Genomic DNA, 19,738 nt, shown 5'->3' with positions numbered 1-19,738 from the left:
ACACGGGCAGAGGACAGAGAACAGATACAGTGAAACCCATACAGGATCTGCCCAGAGATCACCAGCCAGCAGCCGGCTGGGCAAACACACATGTGTTATGTTTGGCTCAATGAGTGTTGTTACATTATTGTAAAATTAGTCACCAACATTTAAAAACCTGAAGATTTCACGTAAAACATCCAGATTTCTGACTTTTTAGAAGAATGGGCACCTGGGCTGGTACTCCTGATGCCCCACCCCAGCTGGAGCGGGAGGATGCAGGCTTCCTCTGCTCCAGCATCTGCTCTGCGGTCCAGTCTGAAGGGGCAACTTGAACCCTGGGCCAAGAGATGCCCAGGTCTCTCCAGCTCTTACGTCTTCTTGCTCTATAACTCCGGGGCTCCCACTGCAGCCTCCGGGCTCAGGGCTGCAGCTAACACATCAGACGTCTGTGTGTGGCCCTCTGGGAGGGCACACTGCCAGGAGGACCCCTCCTCTCACGGGCTGCAGCCCTGCCGGGGCCAATGAGCCCAGCGCCAGACGGTTTCAGCCCTGACTTGTCCCAGGGCCTGGTGTCTCTGAGCATGGTCAATCTCCTCCACTGTCCTGGGAAACCCTGTCCCAAGCGGCCATGACCCCCTCCCCACCCCTGACCCCCGAAGGCCCTCCTTCCTGCGACACTGCCCCAGGGGAGGGTACTCACAGATGCCGTGGTAGACGCCCGGCTCTGGCGTGGTGACGTCAGGGACAGGGGGACTGAGGGGCAGCTCTGGCTCCAGGCCCTGCACACAGGGTAGGGGAGAAGCAGAGGGAAGGGGTGATTCTAGTGATACCACGCAGCTGGCTGGCCATTCTTCCAGCTACTGCTGCCCACCCCGTGTCCCAGGTAAGTCCCGGCGTCTTTTCCGGTGTTTTGTTTTCTGCCTTGGTGGGAGCCCCGTGACTGGTAATACGGGCGGGCCCAGAAACCCTCCTGCACATGATGTCTTTGTCGGAAGCTCTTACAGTTAGGGGAGGTGTTGGACACTAATCAGCTCAGGCGATCAGATTTTCTGGACCAGGGAAGGACTCTATCTAGTTTATCCAGTGAGCTGGAGGAAGGAGGGAGTGAGAGAGAGATCGGGAGGGAGGGATGGAGGGAGGGAGGAGAAAGAATTCAAACATAGAGAGTGGTTCTCAACCCTGGGGCCTGTGCATCTGCATTAAAAAAAAAATCTTTTGGCAGCTCCTCACAGCATGCAGGATCCTAGTTCCCCAACTAGGGATCAAACTCATGCCTCCTGCATTGTCAGTGTGGAGTCTTAACCACGGGACTGCCAGGGAAGTACCCCTGCATCTGCATTTTTTTAAACCTTCCCATGATTCCCATGGGCAGGAAGATAAAGAACCCCTGGTCTATAGACAGAGTGGGCCACCACATCCTGCTCCTTGATCTGTGCAATAGTAAACTCTTCTCATTAGATCTCTGCACTGTAAATCAGGGTACAAGAGCCTGTAGTTCTTGACAGACAGGAAAGTGTTAATTGCTCAGTCATTTCTGACTCTTTGTGACCCCGTGGACTGTAGCCCACCAGGTTCCTCTGTCCATGGGATTCTCCAGGCAAGAATACTGGAGTGGGTAGCTATTCCCTTCTCCAGGAGATCTTCCTGACCTAAATAGGAAAGCTGAGATGCAGAGAGGTGAAGCCACTCGTCCGGATCTTAGAGTTTTAGTGGAGATGGTGCTCGGGTACCCGATGACACCCCAATGACCCCTCAGTCCAGCCCCTCCAGGCCTCTGCCCAGCTATGGGGAGGAACAGGAGGAAGGCTGTCTGCCAGAAGATGCCCTCTGACGCTGAGCAGCCTCGGGCCACCGGGAATACTTGCCGCCCTAAAGCCCACGTGCCTTCTCTTGCCTTCCCTGATTCCCTGACCTCCCTGAGCCTTCTAGGACACCCCCTGGTGGATGCACAGACCTGGACACCTATGTGAGCCCCCTGCTAGGGGTGTGACCCTGACATGGTCCCCATGAGCCCACTGTCCTTATTTCTGAGACGTGGGAAAGTGATCCCTCTCTGCCCCTCACAGGACTCGATCCAATCAGAGTCTCTGAGCAGGGACATCACCACGTGGAAAATGGTGGGTGAGTGAAAGGCTTCGAGGCTCTCTCTCAGCTGGAGGCCCACGCAGTGAAGCCAGAACACAGACATGTTCTGTGGCCCATAGAAGGTTTGAAAATACTATGAATTGGTGGCCCACATTTTTTTTTTACTGGGGAGACTTCACATAACAGTCTAGATTTCTGGCTTTCTTTGAAAGAATCAGGACAATCACTGGCAACGGGCTAGCTTGTCTGGTGAGGGGAGGACAGGGGTCTTTCCTCGCCCCTTCCCCATCTCACGTGGTGCTCTGCGGGCCCCTGCAGGCTGCAACCTGTGAACATGGTGGGATCCACAAGCCATATCACTGCCCTGTCTTGGACATGACCTTCCTGTAGCTGAAATCTTTTGTCCTTGGTTCCTGGTTGGTTGTTTCCACTCTTGTCCCCACTCTCTTTAACTATGTCCTCTTTCTCCTATGGCCTCAAGAACATTCCCAGAGACCCTGACATCTCTTCACCTTGACCACTGGTCTTTGACTTGGGCTGATCCCTGTCCTGAAGGTCATCTTTCATTTTCGATAACTAGTCCATTAAAAGCACAGACTTGGGACTTTCCTGGTGGTCCAGTGTCTAGGACTCTGCACTCCCAATGCAGGGGGTCCAGGTTCGATCCCGGGTTGGGGAAGTTGATCCCGCATCCAGCAACTAAGACCTGGTATGGCCAAATAAACAAAATAAATAAATATTTGAAAAAAAGAAAAGCACAGACTTGGTAGAGTCTTGCATTCAAGTTCAAGCCTTGTTACTCCCTCATGATGTATCCTTGGATAGGTCCCTCAGCCTGTCTGAGCCTTGGTTTCCTCAATAGGGATATTATTAATCATCTCTACTCCAAGGGCTGTGACGAGGGTTAAACACCAAGACAAGTGCTCCACGACATATGCCCAAGAAGTGACTGCCAGGATCATCATTATTTTAATTCTCAAGTCCACCTATTAAAAGCATTTGCAGCCCTTCCATCAAAAAAAAAAAAAAAGAAAAGAAAAAAAACAGTGAGTGATCAAAACACAACCCAAAGCAAAAATTCCCCCGAGACTGCTAACCTCTAAATTACAGAGATGACACAGAACTGATTTTCCCAGCTTTGATTAAAATTTGAATACTTTCTTCACTTTGGTTTAAAAAATAATAATAATTAGAGAATGAAATACGACACACAGCACAAAAAATGAAGCAGAAAAATGGGAAATGTCAAAACAGGAGCGCCAGCAGCTTACGGGACATCCATCTTCATTCCTCCTGCCCTACTCTGAGTCAGAGGCAGAAATCTATCTGGGGTGCCGTCCCCATTGCCCCCCACGCCACTCCCCTCACCACCAGTCCTACCCGGTCATCAGCCCACGAGCCGGCCTGGGTGTATGGCCTCTCCTCCCCCTGGCCATCGGCCGTGCTGGGCCTCCTCAGCGCCTCCTCACTCTGCAGCCTGCACACGCTCTCCACGTCCAGGTCAAATGTCTCATCAGAACAGAAGATGGCCTCGAGAATATCATCGTCGGTCGTGAATAAGATGGTGTCGCCAAAGTGCTCTGGAGCTGACAGGGGGACCGGGAAGACGGAAGAGTCAGCTCATCGCACATCCCAACGATGAGCAGATCGGGAACCTAAACCCATCAATCTCTGGGCTAGGAAAATCCCAACCCGCTAACAGGTCTTGATTTGAGTAACTGAGGCTTATTCTTCTTTACATCTTTGCAAATGGAATTCATGGATTGTAAGAACCATATAGATTTAATGAAGGCACCTGTTTTAATGAGGGTGGCTTCCCTGGAGGGATCAGACAGTAAAGAATCTGCCTGCAATGCAGGAGACCTGGGTTCCATTCCCGGGTTGGGAAGATTCCCTGGTTGAAGGGCATGGCAACCCACTCCAGTATTCTTGCCTGGAGAATCCCGTGGACAGAGGAGCCTGGCGGGCTACGGTCCAGGGGGCCCCACAGGGTCGGACACAGCTGAGTGCCTTAGCACAATCTAATGAGGATCACTGTGATCTGTCATGAAATAAGGGATGTTTTGAAGGCACCAGTGAGGCATTGAAGCTGATCCTGCTGGTGCCCTACACCAGGATCTTTTGCTGGTCCTTGTAGGGGGCTTTGCCTGGAAGGGTGTGGGAGCTACGTCCCCCAACCAGGGGAGCCTGGGGATTCCAAAGCCTTGCTCCTTTGCCATTATGCAGGACAGATCCGGAAATTTACACTCCTGAGCTCCCCTTAGGATCAAGCTGAGGCTGGGCTTCCCCTGAAAAAGCTTCCTTTCTAGCTTCTCCCCCGACCCTTCCACATCCTACACCCCTCCCTGCCCTATAGGTTCTCCCGAGAACACTCTCTCCATCAGTCACTTATGGAAGAATTCCCCTAGTCAGACTCAGGCCCTAGGAAGCTGAGCAAGGCTGGTACCCAGGGCAGGCATCTCAGTAAGGCCAGCTCTTGCACACCCCACTGCAAAAGGCAAGAATAGGGCCAGGTCGAGGAAAACAGAGGGATTTATCAGAACCTCAGCGAGTAGCGGGTAGGGGCTTCGAGGACATTCTTTCAGCCATACCTCCTGTCAGGGTTCCGGAGGCCTTGGCGATTTCTCCCTTAAAGATGCACTGCGCATCTAGCAGCATCGTGATGTCCTTCACGCCCCGGAAGGAATGGATCCGTGATTTATTGTAATTCCATATCCTGATCAGGGCGACCTGGCAAGGCTGCGCGAAGTCCATGGAGATGGAGTGGGACTTGCCTGGCGTGAAGGGGGCCAGCCAGACGTGCATGTCATCCTGGGTCCTGTTCACCCCATCGATGAGGTTGCTGACCACGCGGGGGTCTCTCCCATAGGCTGGTAAGATATTGATGTCTGGGGGGTCAGCCTGAATGTTCTCAATTCTCACCGGCTCCCCCTTGGAACTGAATATTTCTATCCCGTTGAGGCCAACGTAGTGCCTGTCCCCCCACGTGGACTTGATGTCGATGACCAGGTGCTGTCCATGGGGCAGGACGGGGATTCTGAAGTCACCCCCGTCATCTGTCTCCGGGGAGCGGTGGTCCTGCCCTTGCACAGGCCCCGGCTTCTCCTCCTTCCGGGCGGGCGGCTGGTCGCTCTGCCGGCTGCTTTTCTGCTGCTGTAGAAACTCGTCCAGGATGTCGCCCTGGAATTCCATGTTGGAGATGCGTCCCCGGTGCGAGCGGTCGAAGGCCGTGAGGGAGTCCCACGATTCGTGCAAGGTGTGTTCCTGCTCGCTTCGCCACCGGGGCCGTGGCGGCATCCGGGTGGACCAGGCGTCTTCTGGAAGGAAGGACACAGGAGGGGTGAAAGCCCATTAGCGGCGCATGAGGCAGCGGGGACCCTTAAACCTTGTCTCATCCGGTGGCTCTCAGCTGGGGGGGGGGGTCACCCTCAGGTGCAGATTCTAGAAACCGTGGGTGTTTTTTAAAAACCTTTTATTTCATATTGGAGCATAGCCAATTCTCAGGTGGCAATAGTGGTAAAGAACCCGCCCACCCTTGCAGGAGACATAAGAGATGAGGGTTCGATCTCTGGGTCAGGAAGATCCTCTGGAGGAGGGCATGGCAACCCACTCTAGTATTCTTGCCTAGAGAATCCCCATGGACAGAGGAGCCTGGCAGCTACAGTCCATGAGTCAGACACAACTGAACTGACTTAGCATGGATGCATAGCCAATTAACATGGGCTCAGTGGTAAAAAACCCACCTGCAATGCAGGAGACATGGGTTTGATCCCTGAATCGGGAATTGGAGAAGGACATGGCAAACCACTCCAGTATGCTTGCCTGGAAAATCCCTTGGACAGAGGAGCTTGGTGGATTATTGTCCACAGGGTCACAAAGAGTTGGACACAACTTAGCAATTAAACAATAACACAGCTGATTAACAATGTTGTGACGGTTCCAAATCAACTCCAAAGGGACTCAGCCATACATATACATGTATCCATTCTCCCCTAAACTCCACTCCCATCCAGGCTGCCACATAACATTGAGGAGACTTCACTGTGCTATACAGTAGGTCCGTGTTGGTTATGCATTTTAAATATAGCAGTGTGTACTTGTTGACCCAATATTCCCTATCTCTTCCCCCGATTCTTCACCAGTGGGTGGTGTGATGCTTTTGGCTGTCTCAGTGCCCACTGGCCCTGTTGATACTTGAAGGGTAGAGCCAGGGATAAGACTAGGAATGGTCCAGGCACAGAGTCTGGTCTCCTGTCTCAGGCACTGTTCAGGTTGGTAAAAAAACTGTTTGGGGTCACCTGAGTCTGGAACCTTGTTGTTTTACAAAGAGACAAGTATTTTTTCAATATACTTTGGATTTTCTAAAAATGCGATGACCATGCAAATCAAGGGAACATTCCTCGGTTGTGGGAGAACCTTTGCCAGAAGTCATCCCCGCTTCAGAAACTCACCCGACCCAAAGCGATGTGGCTGCCTGCAGTGTCTGAGTCAGCAACCCCAGGGTCTACTCTGGAGGCTGTCACAGCCACGTGACTCTAACGGGGTTTTTCAAAGACTGCCGAATGGCAGGTGGAAGGCTTGTGAAAGAATGTTACGTTGGTGGGGGGGGGGGCAGATATGCCATTTCAGATGCGGCCTCTCGTGTGGGCAGCATGTCCCAACGTGTTAGTATCACTTCTGGGTGAGGAGTAGGAAAGACTTGAACTTTCTTCTTTGACATCTTCTCTTCTAAGTTCCCTACGTGTATTATTTTTATAATCAAGGACAAAATTCTATTAAAAAAGTCAAACGACCCAGGTATACTACAAGGTAAGGAATTTACTTCTACTTGTGATGAAATTGATTAGAAGAGCCGAGTTTATGTCTGGAGCATGTGGAGAACAGGGGCCTGGCCCTCAGGGGGTGGCTCTGAAGGCCCTGCCCTCCTCCTTGTAGGATATTAAAGCCTGCACATGTGCATCCAGCAGTGGCCGGTCCCCCCAGCTAAGGCATGGCTAACTGACATCTAAGGGTGTCATTCTGGAAAAACAGCAGCTGACGACACTGGCATTCTGTTTTCTCTCCTTTCATCTCGTCCTCTGCCCTGTACTCCATTTTCTGCCTGTCTCCTAGGGGGCCTGACTCCATCAATTATCTCCTCTCTCCAGAATCTTCAATCACTCCTTCCCCACTGGCATCTCCCCTCTCTCTGCCTGCAGACATGCATAAATCTCTCCTACCTGAAAGAAAAAGGAAGCTGACCTGATCTTGTGGCTCCCTCCAACTGCCGTCCTATTTTCTCCCTCCTTTCAGTGCAGACACTGCATCCTCCTGACCATGACCCTCTCTTTACCCCCTGTAACCCAGCTCCTCTGTGCAGAGCTGCGGCTTTTTGCCAGCCCAAGCTCCACTTCTCCTCCTCGTCAGAACAAAAATCCCAATTTTTCTTTGGGTACCCCTTACTTTTAGGCCATGCAGCTTAGGTGAATGCTCACAGCATCTTTCCAAGCTGGGTTCATGAAAGGAGCTATGGGAAAGGAGAAGCCTCTCTTTAAACTGGTGCTGCTTCCTAGGAGGTACTAGTGGTAAAGAATGGGCCTGCCGATGCAGGAGACGTAAGAGACCGAGGTTCCATCCCTGGGTTGGGAGGGTCCCCTGGAAGAGGGCATGGCAACCCACTCCAGTATTCTTGCTCAGAGAATGCCATGGACAGAGGAGCCTGGTGGACTACACTCCGTGGGATTGCAAAGAGTCGGACGTGACTGAAGCGACTTAGCATGCATGCACGCTGAGCTGGTAGGATGGAGGGGTGGAGTGGTCAGTGGTCATTGGCTACATTGTGGGGATAGGAGAGCGTGGCTGAGAATGAAGTGGGTGGATGTGAACTGAAAGCTGGAGAGTCCTGATGACAACCATATGATCCCCTGGATCCAGCCATGCCTGAAGTCAAACCCCTGGTGGTTTTGTGTCTCTTGCATCCATTAGAGTCTTGAAATTCCCACCACCCCTCCACCGAAGCAACCTTTCCATCCAATGACTCCAAGCACACAGTCTTTCTCTGTCCTCTGTCCCTCCTTGACATCCCAGGCAAGTTGGCTGCCCACTCCACCAGCTCAGGAGACATCTCTTTCTGGTTCGCCACTCTCCCCTGCCGACAGGGCCTCTCTGTCACAGCGCCCTCCACTCCTCCCGGTGCTCTAACTCGGGTTGCACCAGAATGCCTCAGCCCCCTCCTGTCTTCCCCCAGCACTCCCTTCATCCAGCTCCTGGCTCCCGTGCAGGCCCCGCTCACTGTCATAAGCCAAGTTCAGGCCTCTCTCCCTGGGGTACCAAATTTCAATCGCCACGATCCCTTGGAACATCCAGACATGTCCACTCTGTCACTTCCAACTCCGGATATCTAAAGTGGAGTTGATCAAATCCTCTAATTGGCATTATTTCCACTATACCGGTGATTCAGATGGTAAAGAATCTGCCTGCAAAGTGGGAGACCTGGGTTAAATCCCTGGGTCAGGAAGATCCCCCGGAGAAGGGAAAGGCAACCCACTTGACTATTCTTGCCTGGAGAATTCCATGGACAGAGGAGCCTGGTGGGCTACAGTCCATGGGGTCTCATAGAGTGAGCGACTAACACTTTTCACCACGATACTGAGAATAAAGATGATCTAACCCCTCACTGTACCCCCAGGGCCCTGAGTGTGACGACCCCCGCCCCCCAGCCTCAGATGACTTCTCCAGCCTCACCTCCCACCCTTCTCTCCATGAGCATCCCACTCCTGCCATGTCAGCCTTTCATTCTACCCACACAAGTCTCTCCGGGCCTCAGAGACTCTGCCCTCACGGTGCCCTTCTGCCAGGAGCGCTCTTGCCCCAGAGACCCACTACACCGGCTCTTCTAGACACCCTCCTTCTGGGAGAGGCCTTCTCTGCCCTCTCCCCTGCTGCATCCCAGGGCCTGGCACAGAACCGGTGCCTGGACGTGCTCCCAAGTGTGTGTCAGTAGAGGGATGGGGGCTTGGCACCATGATCACGTCCCCTCTGTGCTCAGGGCTGGAGGCCGAGGGACTCCCCCCTCCACCTGTCAGTCCTCCTGCACCTCCTCACCACCCCCCACTTCTCATCTGTCATTAACAAGACCCCAGGAGTCCCTCCCATCCTTACCTCCAGGCGTGAGGCTTAACATCTGGCACAAGGAACTTCCCATATGGATCGTCACCACCTCAGTTTATTGTGATTTGATTTCCACTGACTGAAATGAATGGGCCGGGCTGGTCTTCAAGGGCACAGAAGGAGAAAGCGCCGAAAGTCCTGTGTGTCAGGAACTCAGTGCGCCTTTCTCTGCTGGGGTGTGCGAGAAAGGCAGGACTTGGCTTTCATCCCGTGTCTGTTTTCTGACTCACTCTCCCGTAGAGAGGGACGACTGGGTTTTAAAAGTGGAGAGGTGCAGGCTTCGCCCTGGACCTCTCAAATGTGACAGCAGGCTGGGGCCAAGTTTCCCTCTGTTTGCGGTAGGACAGGCGACTTGTTAGTCCTTGGGAGTCGGGCAACTGCTGGGATCAGGGCTTTGTCCTGTCCGTCAACATTCCTCCCCGCAGATCTGAACGGACAACAGAAAGCTACTGCTTTCATCTGCAGTCAACATGGGTTGGGAGGGACCAATATGAGATGACAGGACTAAAGGTTCAAAACTATTCCTTGGCGGAGGTTAATGTGAACGGCAACGTTCTGAACTTCACTTTAGAAAAACCACTGGCAACACCATGGAGTGTTAGTTGCTCAGTCACATCCGACTCTTTGCGACTGCATGGAGTGGGGCCCTCCCATGTCCTCTGTCTAAGGGATTTTCCAGGCAAGAATACTGGAGTGGGTAGCCTTTCCCTTTTCCAGGGGATCTTCCCAACCCAGGGATCGAACCCAGGTCTCCTGCATTGCAGGTGGATTCTTCACCATCTGAGCCACCAAGGAAACCCTGAGGTCGGCACTAATTGCTACTAAAAGGGGAGGTGAAAAAGCAGATAGTGAGATGTAACAGAGCCATGTTTAACCTAGGTGAAGAGCAACAGCTGATAGGACAAGAAGGGGCCATCTGATCCAAGCCAACCAATCAGCTTCTGCTGTGAGTCTTTGGAATTGGGGTTTCCCTTGTGGCTCAGCTGGTAAAGAATCCACCTGCAATGCGGGAGACCTGGGTTCGATATCTGGGTTGGGAAGATCCCCTGGAGAAGGGAAAGGCTACCCATTCCTGTATTCTGGCCTGGTGAATTCCATGGACTGGATAGTCCATGCGGTTGCAAATCGGGCATGACTGAGCAAATTTCACTTCACTCATGTCAGAGAGAGAGACTGCAAGGCCACTTCCTGCTATTTGCACAGAGTTGAGAAAACTGATCTTAGGAGGAAAAGTGAGGGAAAACAGACCTTCAGAGAAGCCGAGGGAGGGCCCAGCAGTCCTGGAGAGTTTAGGAGGAGCATCCTTGGTGCCTGCTGGCTTTCTGGCTCCTCCTTTCAATCCCATGTGATGCTTCCTGTCTTTGCGGGGCCAGAGGCGTCTCAAATAACACCCCTTTACTGCTCAAACTGGACTGATGAGATTTCATTCACCTGCAGCTAACTGAGCCCCGATAAAGACATTTCCAAAATGCAGATGTCCTTACAATGAGATACTCCATTGGACAAAAGGATTTCCAGGCTCTGTCTGATGATGACAGCAGGATTCCAGCCCCAGGGAGGAACTTGGGCAGTCATTCATTCTACAAGCACTGTTGGAGGGCTCGACCTGAACCTTTCCTGAAGGGCATGGCTGTGGGATTTGGCTCTATGTAATGAGTAATTTAAAATTCCTAAGCAACTCTCCTTTTTAGCACGACCAGCTTAACAAGCATGAAATCTCAAGAGCTCAGTTCTTAACGTGTGTTGAGCCAAGCAGTGAAATGCCTGGAAGGAAATTAAAGTGAGACAAAGTCTTCTGATCGTGGACAAGTTAGAAAAATGCCCATCACCTCATAACTCCCAGCGGTTCTCTAGGTCTGTAACCAGGAAGGCCTGAAATTGCCTAAGTCTTCTGGGGGCAGGTGGCTGATAACAGCAGGGCAAGCAGGGCACTGTGGGTAGTAGCATGAAGCATGGATGTTGGAGCCCGGCTGTGTGTGACGTTCGGTCGCTTCAGTCATGTCTGACTCTGTGCCCCATGGACTGTAGCCCGCCAGTCTCCTCTGTCCACGGAATTTTTCCACCAAGAATACTGGAGTGGGTTGCCATGCCCTCCTCCAGGGGATCTTCCTGACCCCGGGATTGAACCCGAGTGTCCTGCGTCTCCTGCATTGCAGGCAGGTTCTTTATCGCTGAGCCACTGAAGCCAGCAGGGCTGCCTGGCCTTAAATCCTGCTCCAACCTTTATTGGTTGTGTAATCTGGGGAAAATTACTTAAACCTCACGTCTTCTTTTCTTTTTATAATCATATCAGTTTCAGGTGTATAGCATAGTGGTTCAATATCTATATACACTAAAAAGTGATCACCACCATAAATCTAGCTCCCATCCGTTACCATAAAATTGACCTCCATCATCCATTTCACCCACACTTCAATCATCTTGCACTCTGGTGACCATTAGTCTTTCCATATCTGTGAATTTGTTTTTATTTTATTCTGTTTATTAGAGTCTACATATGAGTGAAGTCATCAGAATTTGTCTTTCTCTGTCTGACTTATTTCACTTAGCATAATACCCTCAGGGTCCTCTCATGTACATTACATAGTACATATATTACCCCATGTATATATGTACCATATCACATCTTTATTCATTCATCAACAGACACTTAGGGTTTGTTTTTTTTTTTCCCATATCTTGTCTCTTGTAAATAATGTTGCAATGAACATGGGGGTGCGTATAGCTTTTCAAATTAGTGTTTTCATGTTCTTCAGATAAGTACCCAGAAGTGGCATAGCTGGGTCATATAGCAGTCTATTCTTAATATTTTAAGGAATCTCCATGCTGTTTGCCATAATGACTGTACCAATTTACAATCTCACCTACAGTGTACAAGAATTCCCTTCTCTCCACATCCTCTCCAACATTAGTTATCCCTTGTCTTATTGATAGTGGCCATCCCGACAGGTATGAGGAGGTTTTGATTTGCAGTTTTGTGGTTTTGATTTGCAGTTCCTTGATAATTAGTGATACTGAGCATCTTTTCATGTACTTGTTGGTTATCTGTATGTCTTCTTTAGAAAAATGTCTATTTAGGTCCTCTTCCCACTTTTAAATCCGTTTTTTTTTGTTGCTGTTGTTGTTAAGTAGTATGAGTCCTTTATATATTCTGGATATTAACCCCTTAAAACATACATGATTTGCAAATATCACCTCCTATTCAATAGGCTGCCTTTTCATTTTGATGATGGTTTCCTTTATTGTACATAAGCTTTGTTGATTGATATAGTCTCATTTACTTATTTTTGCCTTTGTTTCTCTTATCTTTGGAGTAAGAGCCACAAAAACATCTCTAAGGCTGGTGTCATTGAGATTACTGCCTGTATTTTCTTCTAGGAATTTTATGGTTTCAGGTCTTATAATCAGGTCTTTAATCCATTTTGAGTTAATGTTTGTGTATGGTGTAATACAGTGCTCTAGTTCTATCCTTTTGCATGTGGCTGTCCAGTTTTCCCAACATTATTTATTGGAGAGACCATCCTTTCTTCATTCTATATCTTTACTCCTTTGTCATTGATTAATAGTCCATATATGCATGGGTTTATTTCTGGGCTTTCAATTCTATTCCATTGATTTGTGTGGCTCTTGTATCAGTATCATACTGTTTTGATTATTATAGCTTTGTAGTATAACTTAAAACTAGGGAGCATGATACTTCCAGCTTTGTTCTTCTTTCTCAAGATGATTTTGACTATTTGGAATCTTTTGTGGTTCCATACACATTTTAGAATTATTTCTTCTAGTTCTTGTAATATGCCATTGGAATTTTGATAAGGGTTGCATTAAATCTATAGATTGCTTTGAGTAGTATGGACATTTTAAGAATATTAGTTCTTCAAACCCATAAGAAAGGACTATCTTCCTTTTGTGTGTCTGTGTCTTGTTTAATTTCTTCCATCAGTGTTGTATAGTTTTCAGTGTCTTTTACCTCCTTCATTAAATTTATTCTTAGGTATTTTGTCTTTTTTGATGCCATTGTAAATGGGATTATTTTCTTTATTTCTCTTTCTGATAGTTTGTTATTAGTGTAGAGAAATGTCAGATATTTCTGTATATTAGACTTTGTATCCTGCAATTTTACTGAATTCATTTACTAGTTATAGCAATTTTTTGATAGAATCTTTAGGGTTTTCTATTTCAATATGTAGTATCATGTCATCTGCAAACAGTTTTTATTTCTTCTGTTCTGATTTGGATGATTTTTTTCTTTTCCTTGCCTAATTGCTATGGCTAGGGCTTCCCATGTTGAATGAAGGCAGTGAGAATGTGCATCCTTGTCTTGTTCCTGATCTCTTAGAGGAAATGCTTTCAGCTTTTCACCATTGAGTTTAATGTTAGCTGTGAGCTTTTCATATATGGTCTTTATTATGTTGAGGTATGTTCCCTCTATACCAATCTTGTTGAGAATTTTTATCATAAGTAAATGCTGAATTTTGTCAAAAGCAATTTTTTTTACATCAACTGAGATAATCATATGATTTTTATCCTTCATTCTGTTGTATCACATTGATTAATTTGTGGATATTGAGTCATCTTTGCATCCCTGGAATTCAGTTCAGTTCAGTTCAGTCACTCAGTAGTGTCTGATTCTTTGTAACCACACGGACTGAGGCACACCAGACTTCCCTGTTCATCACCAACTCCTGGAGCTTGCTCAAACTTATGTCCATCAAGTCGGTGATGCCATCCAACTGTTTCATCCTCTGTCACCACCTTCTCCTGCCTTCAATCTTACCCAGAATCAGGGTCTTTTCTAATGAATCAGTTCTTTTAATCAAGTGGCCAAAGTATTGGAGTTTCAGCTTGAGCATCAGTCCTTCCAATGAATATTCAGGACTGATTTCCTTTAGGATGGACTAGTTGAATCTCCTTGGAATCCAAGGGACTGTCAAGAGTCTTCTCCAACACCACAGTTCAAAAGCATCAGTTCTTCAGTGCTCAGCTTTCTTTGTCTTTCTTTATCTCTCACATCCATACATGACTACTGAAAAAACCATAGCTTTGACTAGACGGATCTTTGTTGGCAAAGTAATGTCTCTGCTTTTTAATATGCTGCCTAGGTTGGTTATAGCTTTTCTTCCAAGCAGCAAGTGTCTTTTAATTTCATGGCTGCAGTCACCATCTGCAGTGATTTTGGAGCCCCCCAAAATAAAGTCTCTCACTGTTTCCACTGTTTCCCCATCTATTTGCCATGAAGTGATGGGACCAGATGCCATGATCTTCGTTTTCTGAATGTTGAGTTTTAAGCCAACTTTTTCACTCTCCTCTTTCACTTTCATCAAGAGGCTCTTTAGTTCTTCTTTGCTTTCTGTCATAAGGGTGGTGTCATCTGCATATCTGAGGTTATTGATATTTCTCCTGGCAATCTTGATTCCACCTTGTGCTTCATCCAGCCTGGCATTTTGCATGATATACTTTGCATATAAGTTAAATAAGCAGGGTGACAATATACAACCTTGACATACTCCTTTCCCTATTTGAAACCAGTCTGTTGTTCTATGTCCAGTTCTAACTGTTGCCTCTTGACCTGCACACAGATTTCTCAGGAGGCAGGTAAGGTGATCTGGTATTCCCATCTCTTTAAGAATTTTCCACAGTTTGCTGTGATCCACAAAACCCTACTTAGTCATGGTGTGTGATCCTTTTAATGTACTGTTGGATTAGGTTTGCTAATATTTTGTTGAGAATTTTGCCATGTATATTCATCAGTGATACTGAGCTGTAATTTTCTTTCTTCCTTCCTTCCGTTCTTTCTTTTGTGGCATACTTGTCTAGTTTTGCTATCAGGATAATGCTAACTTCATAAAATATTTGGAAGTTTTCCCTCCTCTTTAGTTTTTTTAAAGTGTTTGAAAAGATTAGATATTAAATCTTCTTTGAATGTTTTATAGACTTCACCAGTGAAGTTATCTGGTCCTGGGATTTTGTTTGTTGGAAGATTTTTGATTACTGTTTCAATCTCCTTACTAGTAATTGATCTATTTAACTCTTCTATTTCTTCATGATTCAGTCTTAGGAGATTGTTTCTAGTAATTTGTTCATTTCTTCTAGGTTGTCCAATTTATGTGTACAATTGTTCATAGCAGTCTTTTATGATCTTTTGTATCTCTGTGGTATTAGTTGTAACTTCTCTTTTATTTCTGATTTTATTTATTTGAGCTCTTTCTCTTTTTTTTTCTTGGTTAGTCTAGCTAAAGGTTTCCCAACTTCATTTGTCTTTTCAAAGAATCAGCTCTTACTTTCACTAATTTTTTTTTCTATTTTATTTTTCTATTTCTATTTATTTTTCTATTTTTCTATTTTCTATTTTATTTATTTTATTTAGTCTCTACTTCATTTATTTCTGCTCTGGTCTTTATTATTTCCTTCATCTACTAATTTTGGGCTTCATTTGTTCTTCTTTTTCTAGTTCCTTTAGGTGCAACATTAGGTTGTTTATTGGGGTTTTTTCTTATTTCTTGAGGCAAACTTGTAGTGCCATGAACTTCCCTCCTGGAACCACTTTTGCTATATCGCACAGATTTTGGTATGTCATCTTTCTTTCTTTTTAAAAATTCTATGTATTTATGCTGCTGTGCACAGGTTTTCTCCAGTTGCAGTGTATGGACTTCTCTTGCAGCAGCTTCCCGTTGCCAAGCATAGGCTTTAGGGAACATGGGCTCAGTAGTTGTGGCTCAAGGGCACTAGAGTGCAGGCTCAGCAGTTGCGGGGCACAGGCTGGTATGTGTCTATTTGGGTTCATCTTATTCAGAGTTCTCTGGGCTTCCTGGATCTGGATGTCTGTTTCCTTCCCCAGGGAAGCTTCCAGCCACTTTTCCTGCAAATAATTTTTCATGCCCTTTCTCTTTCTCTGGGGGCCTATAATATGAATGTTATTCTTCTTGATGTTCCAAAGCGCCCTTAAAATATCTTTATTTTTTAACATTCTTTTTTTCTTATGCTGCTCTGTCCCTGGGTGATTTCTATTGCTTTGTCTTCCAGCCTGCTGATTTGTTCTTCTATCTCATTCAATATGCTATTGAACCCCTCAAGTGTATTTCTCGGTTCAGTTATACTTTCTGTTTGATAATTTCTTACATTTTCTATCTCTTTGTTGAAGTTCTCACTGGGTTTGTCTATTCTTCTTCCAATTTCTATGAGCATCGTCTGACCATTATTTTGAACTTTTTACCAGGTAGATTATTATCTTTGTTTTGTTTAGTTCTTTTTTGGTAGTTTTGTCTTGTTCTTTTGATAGGAATATATTCCTGTTTCCTCATTTTGCCTAATTCTCAGTGTTTGTTTCTATATGTTAGGTAAATCAGCTCTCTTGGTCTTATATAAGAGATATCCTGCAGGGCTCAGAAATGCAATTCTGCCTGGCAACCAGAGCCAGGTGCTCAAGGCGTGTCCCCTTATGGGTTGCAGGCACGCTCTTGCTGTGGTGGGGTCATGGGTGCTGCTATGCATTGGGGGCAGGGCTAACCCCTGGAAAGACAGCAATGCTGACCTGATGGCTGCTGGGCTCTAGTGGGCAGGGTTTACCACCTAGTCAGCTGTGAGGCCTGGCTGAGGTGCAGGGGTGGGTAGGGTTCTAAGTGGGGTGTGCCAGCTGGTGGTCAGACCAGAGGGAGAATTCCAAAATGACACCCACAGGCACTGGGATCAGCAAATTGGCTCCCTCCGGTTTCTCAGTTCCCAGGGAGCGTCCAAAATGGTTCCAGCAGATGCTTTGAGATTAGTACTTGGGTCTCATTCACCTATGGTCCATGCACTTTTTAACCCAGCGTTTTTGGGCTGGTTTTCAGGTTGAGTGAATCTGTGAGTGAGCCCTTTAAAAGCTAGCTTTCCATTCTCTGCAGTTCTACAGTTTGGGGTGTATTCTTCATTGGTTTTCAAAGCCAGATGCTTTGGGAGCTCATCTCTCATGTGCAGGATCCAAGACTTGGGGTGCCTAATGCTCAAATTGCTTAATCCCCAGAGAAAGTAACGGTATCTGTGTAATCCTCCCATCTGCAGACTGTCATGGTTGGGGTGTGGTTTTTTCCCTTAATGAGATCACCTCTCTGCCTCCCTTACCCACCTTGATGCTGTCCTTTTACCCTCTCCCGTGGAGACTTTGTTCATCCAGCTTCAGGTCCTTTTCAGGGGGAAATATTTCACATGCAATTGTAGTTTCGTTGCGTCCATGGGAGGAAGTGAGTGGGATCTCCTTATGCCACCATTTTGAACCTTCCATCTTATCCTGCTTTCTTACCTCACATTTTCTTTTTTTAATTCATCAATTTAGTTTTGGCTGCACTGCGTCTTCACTGCTGTGCATGGGCTTTCTCTAGTTAACGCGAATGAGGGATACTCTCTGATTGCAGTGCACAGGCTGCCCATTGCAGCGACTTCTCTTGCTGCGACTCGCAGGCTCTAGTAGTTTTGGCACACAGGCTTAGTTGCCCTGCGACACGTAGAATCTTCCCAGAGCAGGGATCGAACCCATGTCCTCTGCATTGGCGAGTGGATTCTTAACCACTGGACCATCAGGGAAATCCCCACATTTTCTTTATCTCTAAAATGGGGCTGGTAGGAGAATTAAATGAGCCCGTTTGAGTAACATGCCCAGATGACAGCCTGGTTTACTGCAAACATGCCATGCATCTAGCCATTGCAATTCTTCCCACACACTGAAGGAGACCCACCCTGAGTCAGGCACCTGGGTCCTGGGGTGTGTGTGTGCTAAGTTGTTTCAGTTGTGTCCAACTCTTTGTGATACCTTGGAGTACAGCCCACCAAGCTCCTCTGTCCACGCGATTCTCCAGGCAAGAATACCAGAGTGGATTGCCATGCCCTCCTCCAGGGGATCTTCTCGACCCAGGGATTGAACCCGTGTCTCATTATGCCTTCTGCCTTGGCAGGTGGGTTCTTTACCATTAGTGCTACCTCGGAAGCCTGAGGTCCTGGCGATCCCAACACAAATAAGACGCGGCCCCTGTCCCCAAAGAGCTTCTTGGTCCTTTTCTTCCACTCTGCGCTCCTCCCTGATACACAGTCTCAGGGTTAAGTCTTGGTGGGGTGGGCAGCACAATCTGTAAGGCTGGGGAGTCAGAAACAGAAGCTCTGCCTGGGAGAAGGGAGCCATCTCTCACCATGGAAAGGGACTCAAGAGTCTGCGGGAACTGCTCCGCCCTAAGTGACATCGAGGGTCTGAAAGAGACCACAAACTCTCCACATTTCTAAGTGTAACTCTGGCAAAAGGCAGACCTTTGGAGTCTGTCCACTAGACAAGAATAGTGCAGGTGCTAATGTAATTCACTAAAAATATATACATGGGCTTTGCATATAGCTATACCATCATCCCATGATGCTGCTGCTGCATCACAGAGTGGGGATGCTGCTGCTGCTGCTGACAACAACAATAATAAACAGCAGCAGCAAACATCTGTTGGGTGTTCTTATGTGCCAGACTCAGTGCCAAATGCTGCCCGTGTATGATCTCATTTGATCCTCCCAGCTTGTAGCCCACCATGAGTTGGGCATTATCTGCCTCCTTCCAAATGAGGAAATGGAGGCTCCGAGGGATTTCAGAACTTGCCCACAGTTTGGGTTGGCAGTGGGGAATCAGGATAAATGTTTGATTTTCAGGGCTTGTGCTTCTGTGTGGTACAGAGTGGGGATAAACCCAGAGGATCTCGAGGTGAGCCCTACCTTGGTAGGCCCAGGAGCTTTGTGGACAACAAAAGACGTAGAAGCTAGTGTTGAAATAATGGCGCCCACTTCTGGAGCACATTCCACATGCCAGGCTCTGGTCACTATTTTGAAGCCATCATCTCTTACAACACTTTGGGGAGGGGGAAGTTGTGGGAGTTCATCCCCATTTCACAGATGAAGATGCTGAGGCTCAGAAAGTGGAAGTGTCCAGCTCTCCAGGACCCAGGCTAGAAGTCTCAGGTCTACAAGTAGCAGAGTCTGAATTCAAGTGGTTTGACTCATGTTGTTTTGCTACATTCTGTCCTGGTAGCCAAATCTGAGTGCAAATATTCAGAAACCCAGACACTGGCATCTCCTTTCAGATCTCTTAGAGATAATCTACCGCAAAGTTCACAAAGCAGGTGAATCCTGCTAGCAGATGTGCATTTTTTTTTTTTTTGACCCACACAGTGGTTTAAAAATAATCTCCATCAGTGGCCAATGTTGAAAAATAAGAATATTCTACAATTTTTATTTCTCTTGATAAAAGGAAAAGGGAGATCTGGCCCAAGGGCCTTGTATTTTTTTTTTTTTTAATATTTATTTCTTTAGCTGCCTTCAGTCTTAGTTGCATTATGTGGGATCTTTCGTTGCAGCGCATGGGCTTACTTGCTCTGTGTCATGTGGGATCTTAGTCCCCTGACTAGGAATCGAACCCATGTCCCTTGCATGGCAAGGCAGATTCTCAACCACTGGACCATCAAGGAAGCCCTGGGCTTGTATTTCTGAATGCCAAAAAGCCCCTTTTAGATGGGTCTGTGCT

General features: G+C 47.4%; 1 protein-coding gene across 3 annotated transcripts in view; it reads right to left on the bottom strand.

Moving 5' to 3' along the window:
* The window catches only part of KATNIP (katanin interacting protein), a 228,664-nt gene that overhangs the window by 26,399 nt on the left and 182,527 nt on the right, over positions 1-19,738 (bottom strand). For all 3 annotated transcript variants that reach the window (XM_020907922.2, XM_070461099.1, XM_020907926.2), the window contains 3 exons: positions 4,659-5,384; positions 3,448-3,653; positions 683-761 (listed from right to left, as the gene is read on the bottom strand). In XM_020907922.2, the coding sequence (XP_020763581.2) occupies positions 683-761; positions 3,448-3,653; positions 4,659-5,384 (1,011 nt within the window). The remainder of the gene's footprint in view (positions 1-682; positions 762-3,447; positions 3,654-4,658; positions 5,385-19,738) is intronic.

The sequence above is a fragment of the Odocoileus virginianus genome, chromosome 33 (genome assembly GCF_023699985.2).
Source record: "Odocoileus virginianus isolate 20LAN1187 ecotype Illinois chromosome 33, Ovbor_1.2, whole genome shotgun sequence".
Lineage (NCBI taxonomy): Eukaryota > Metazoa > Chordata > Mammalia > Artiodactyla > Cervidae > Odocoileus > Odocoileus virginianus.
The sequence above is the reverse complement of the archived record's forward strand: the minus strand, read 5'-3'. Positions and strand labels throughout refer to the sequence as shown.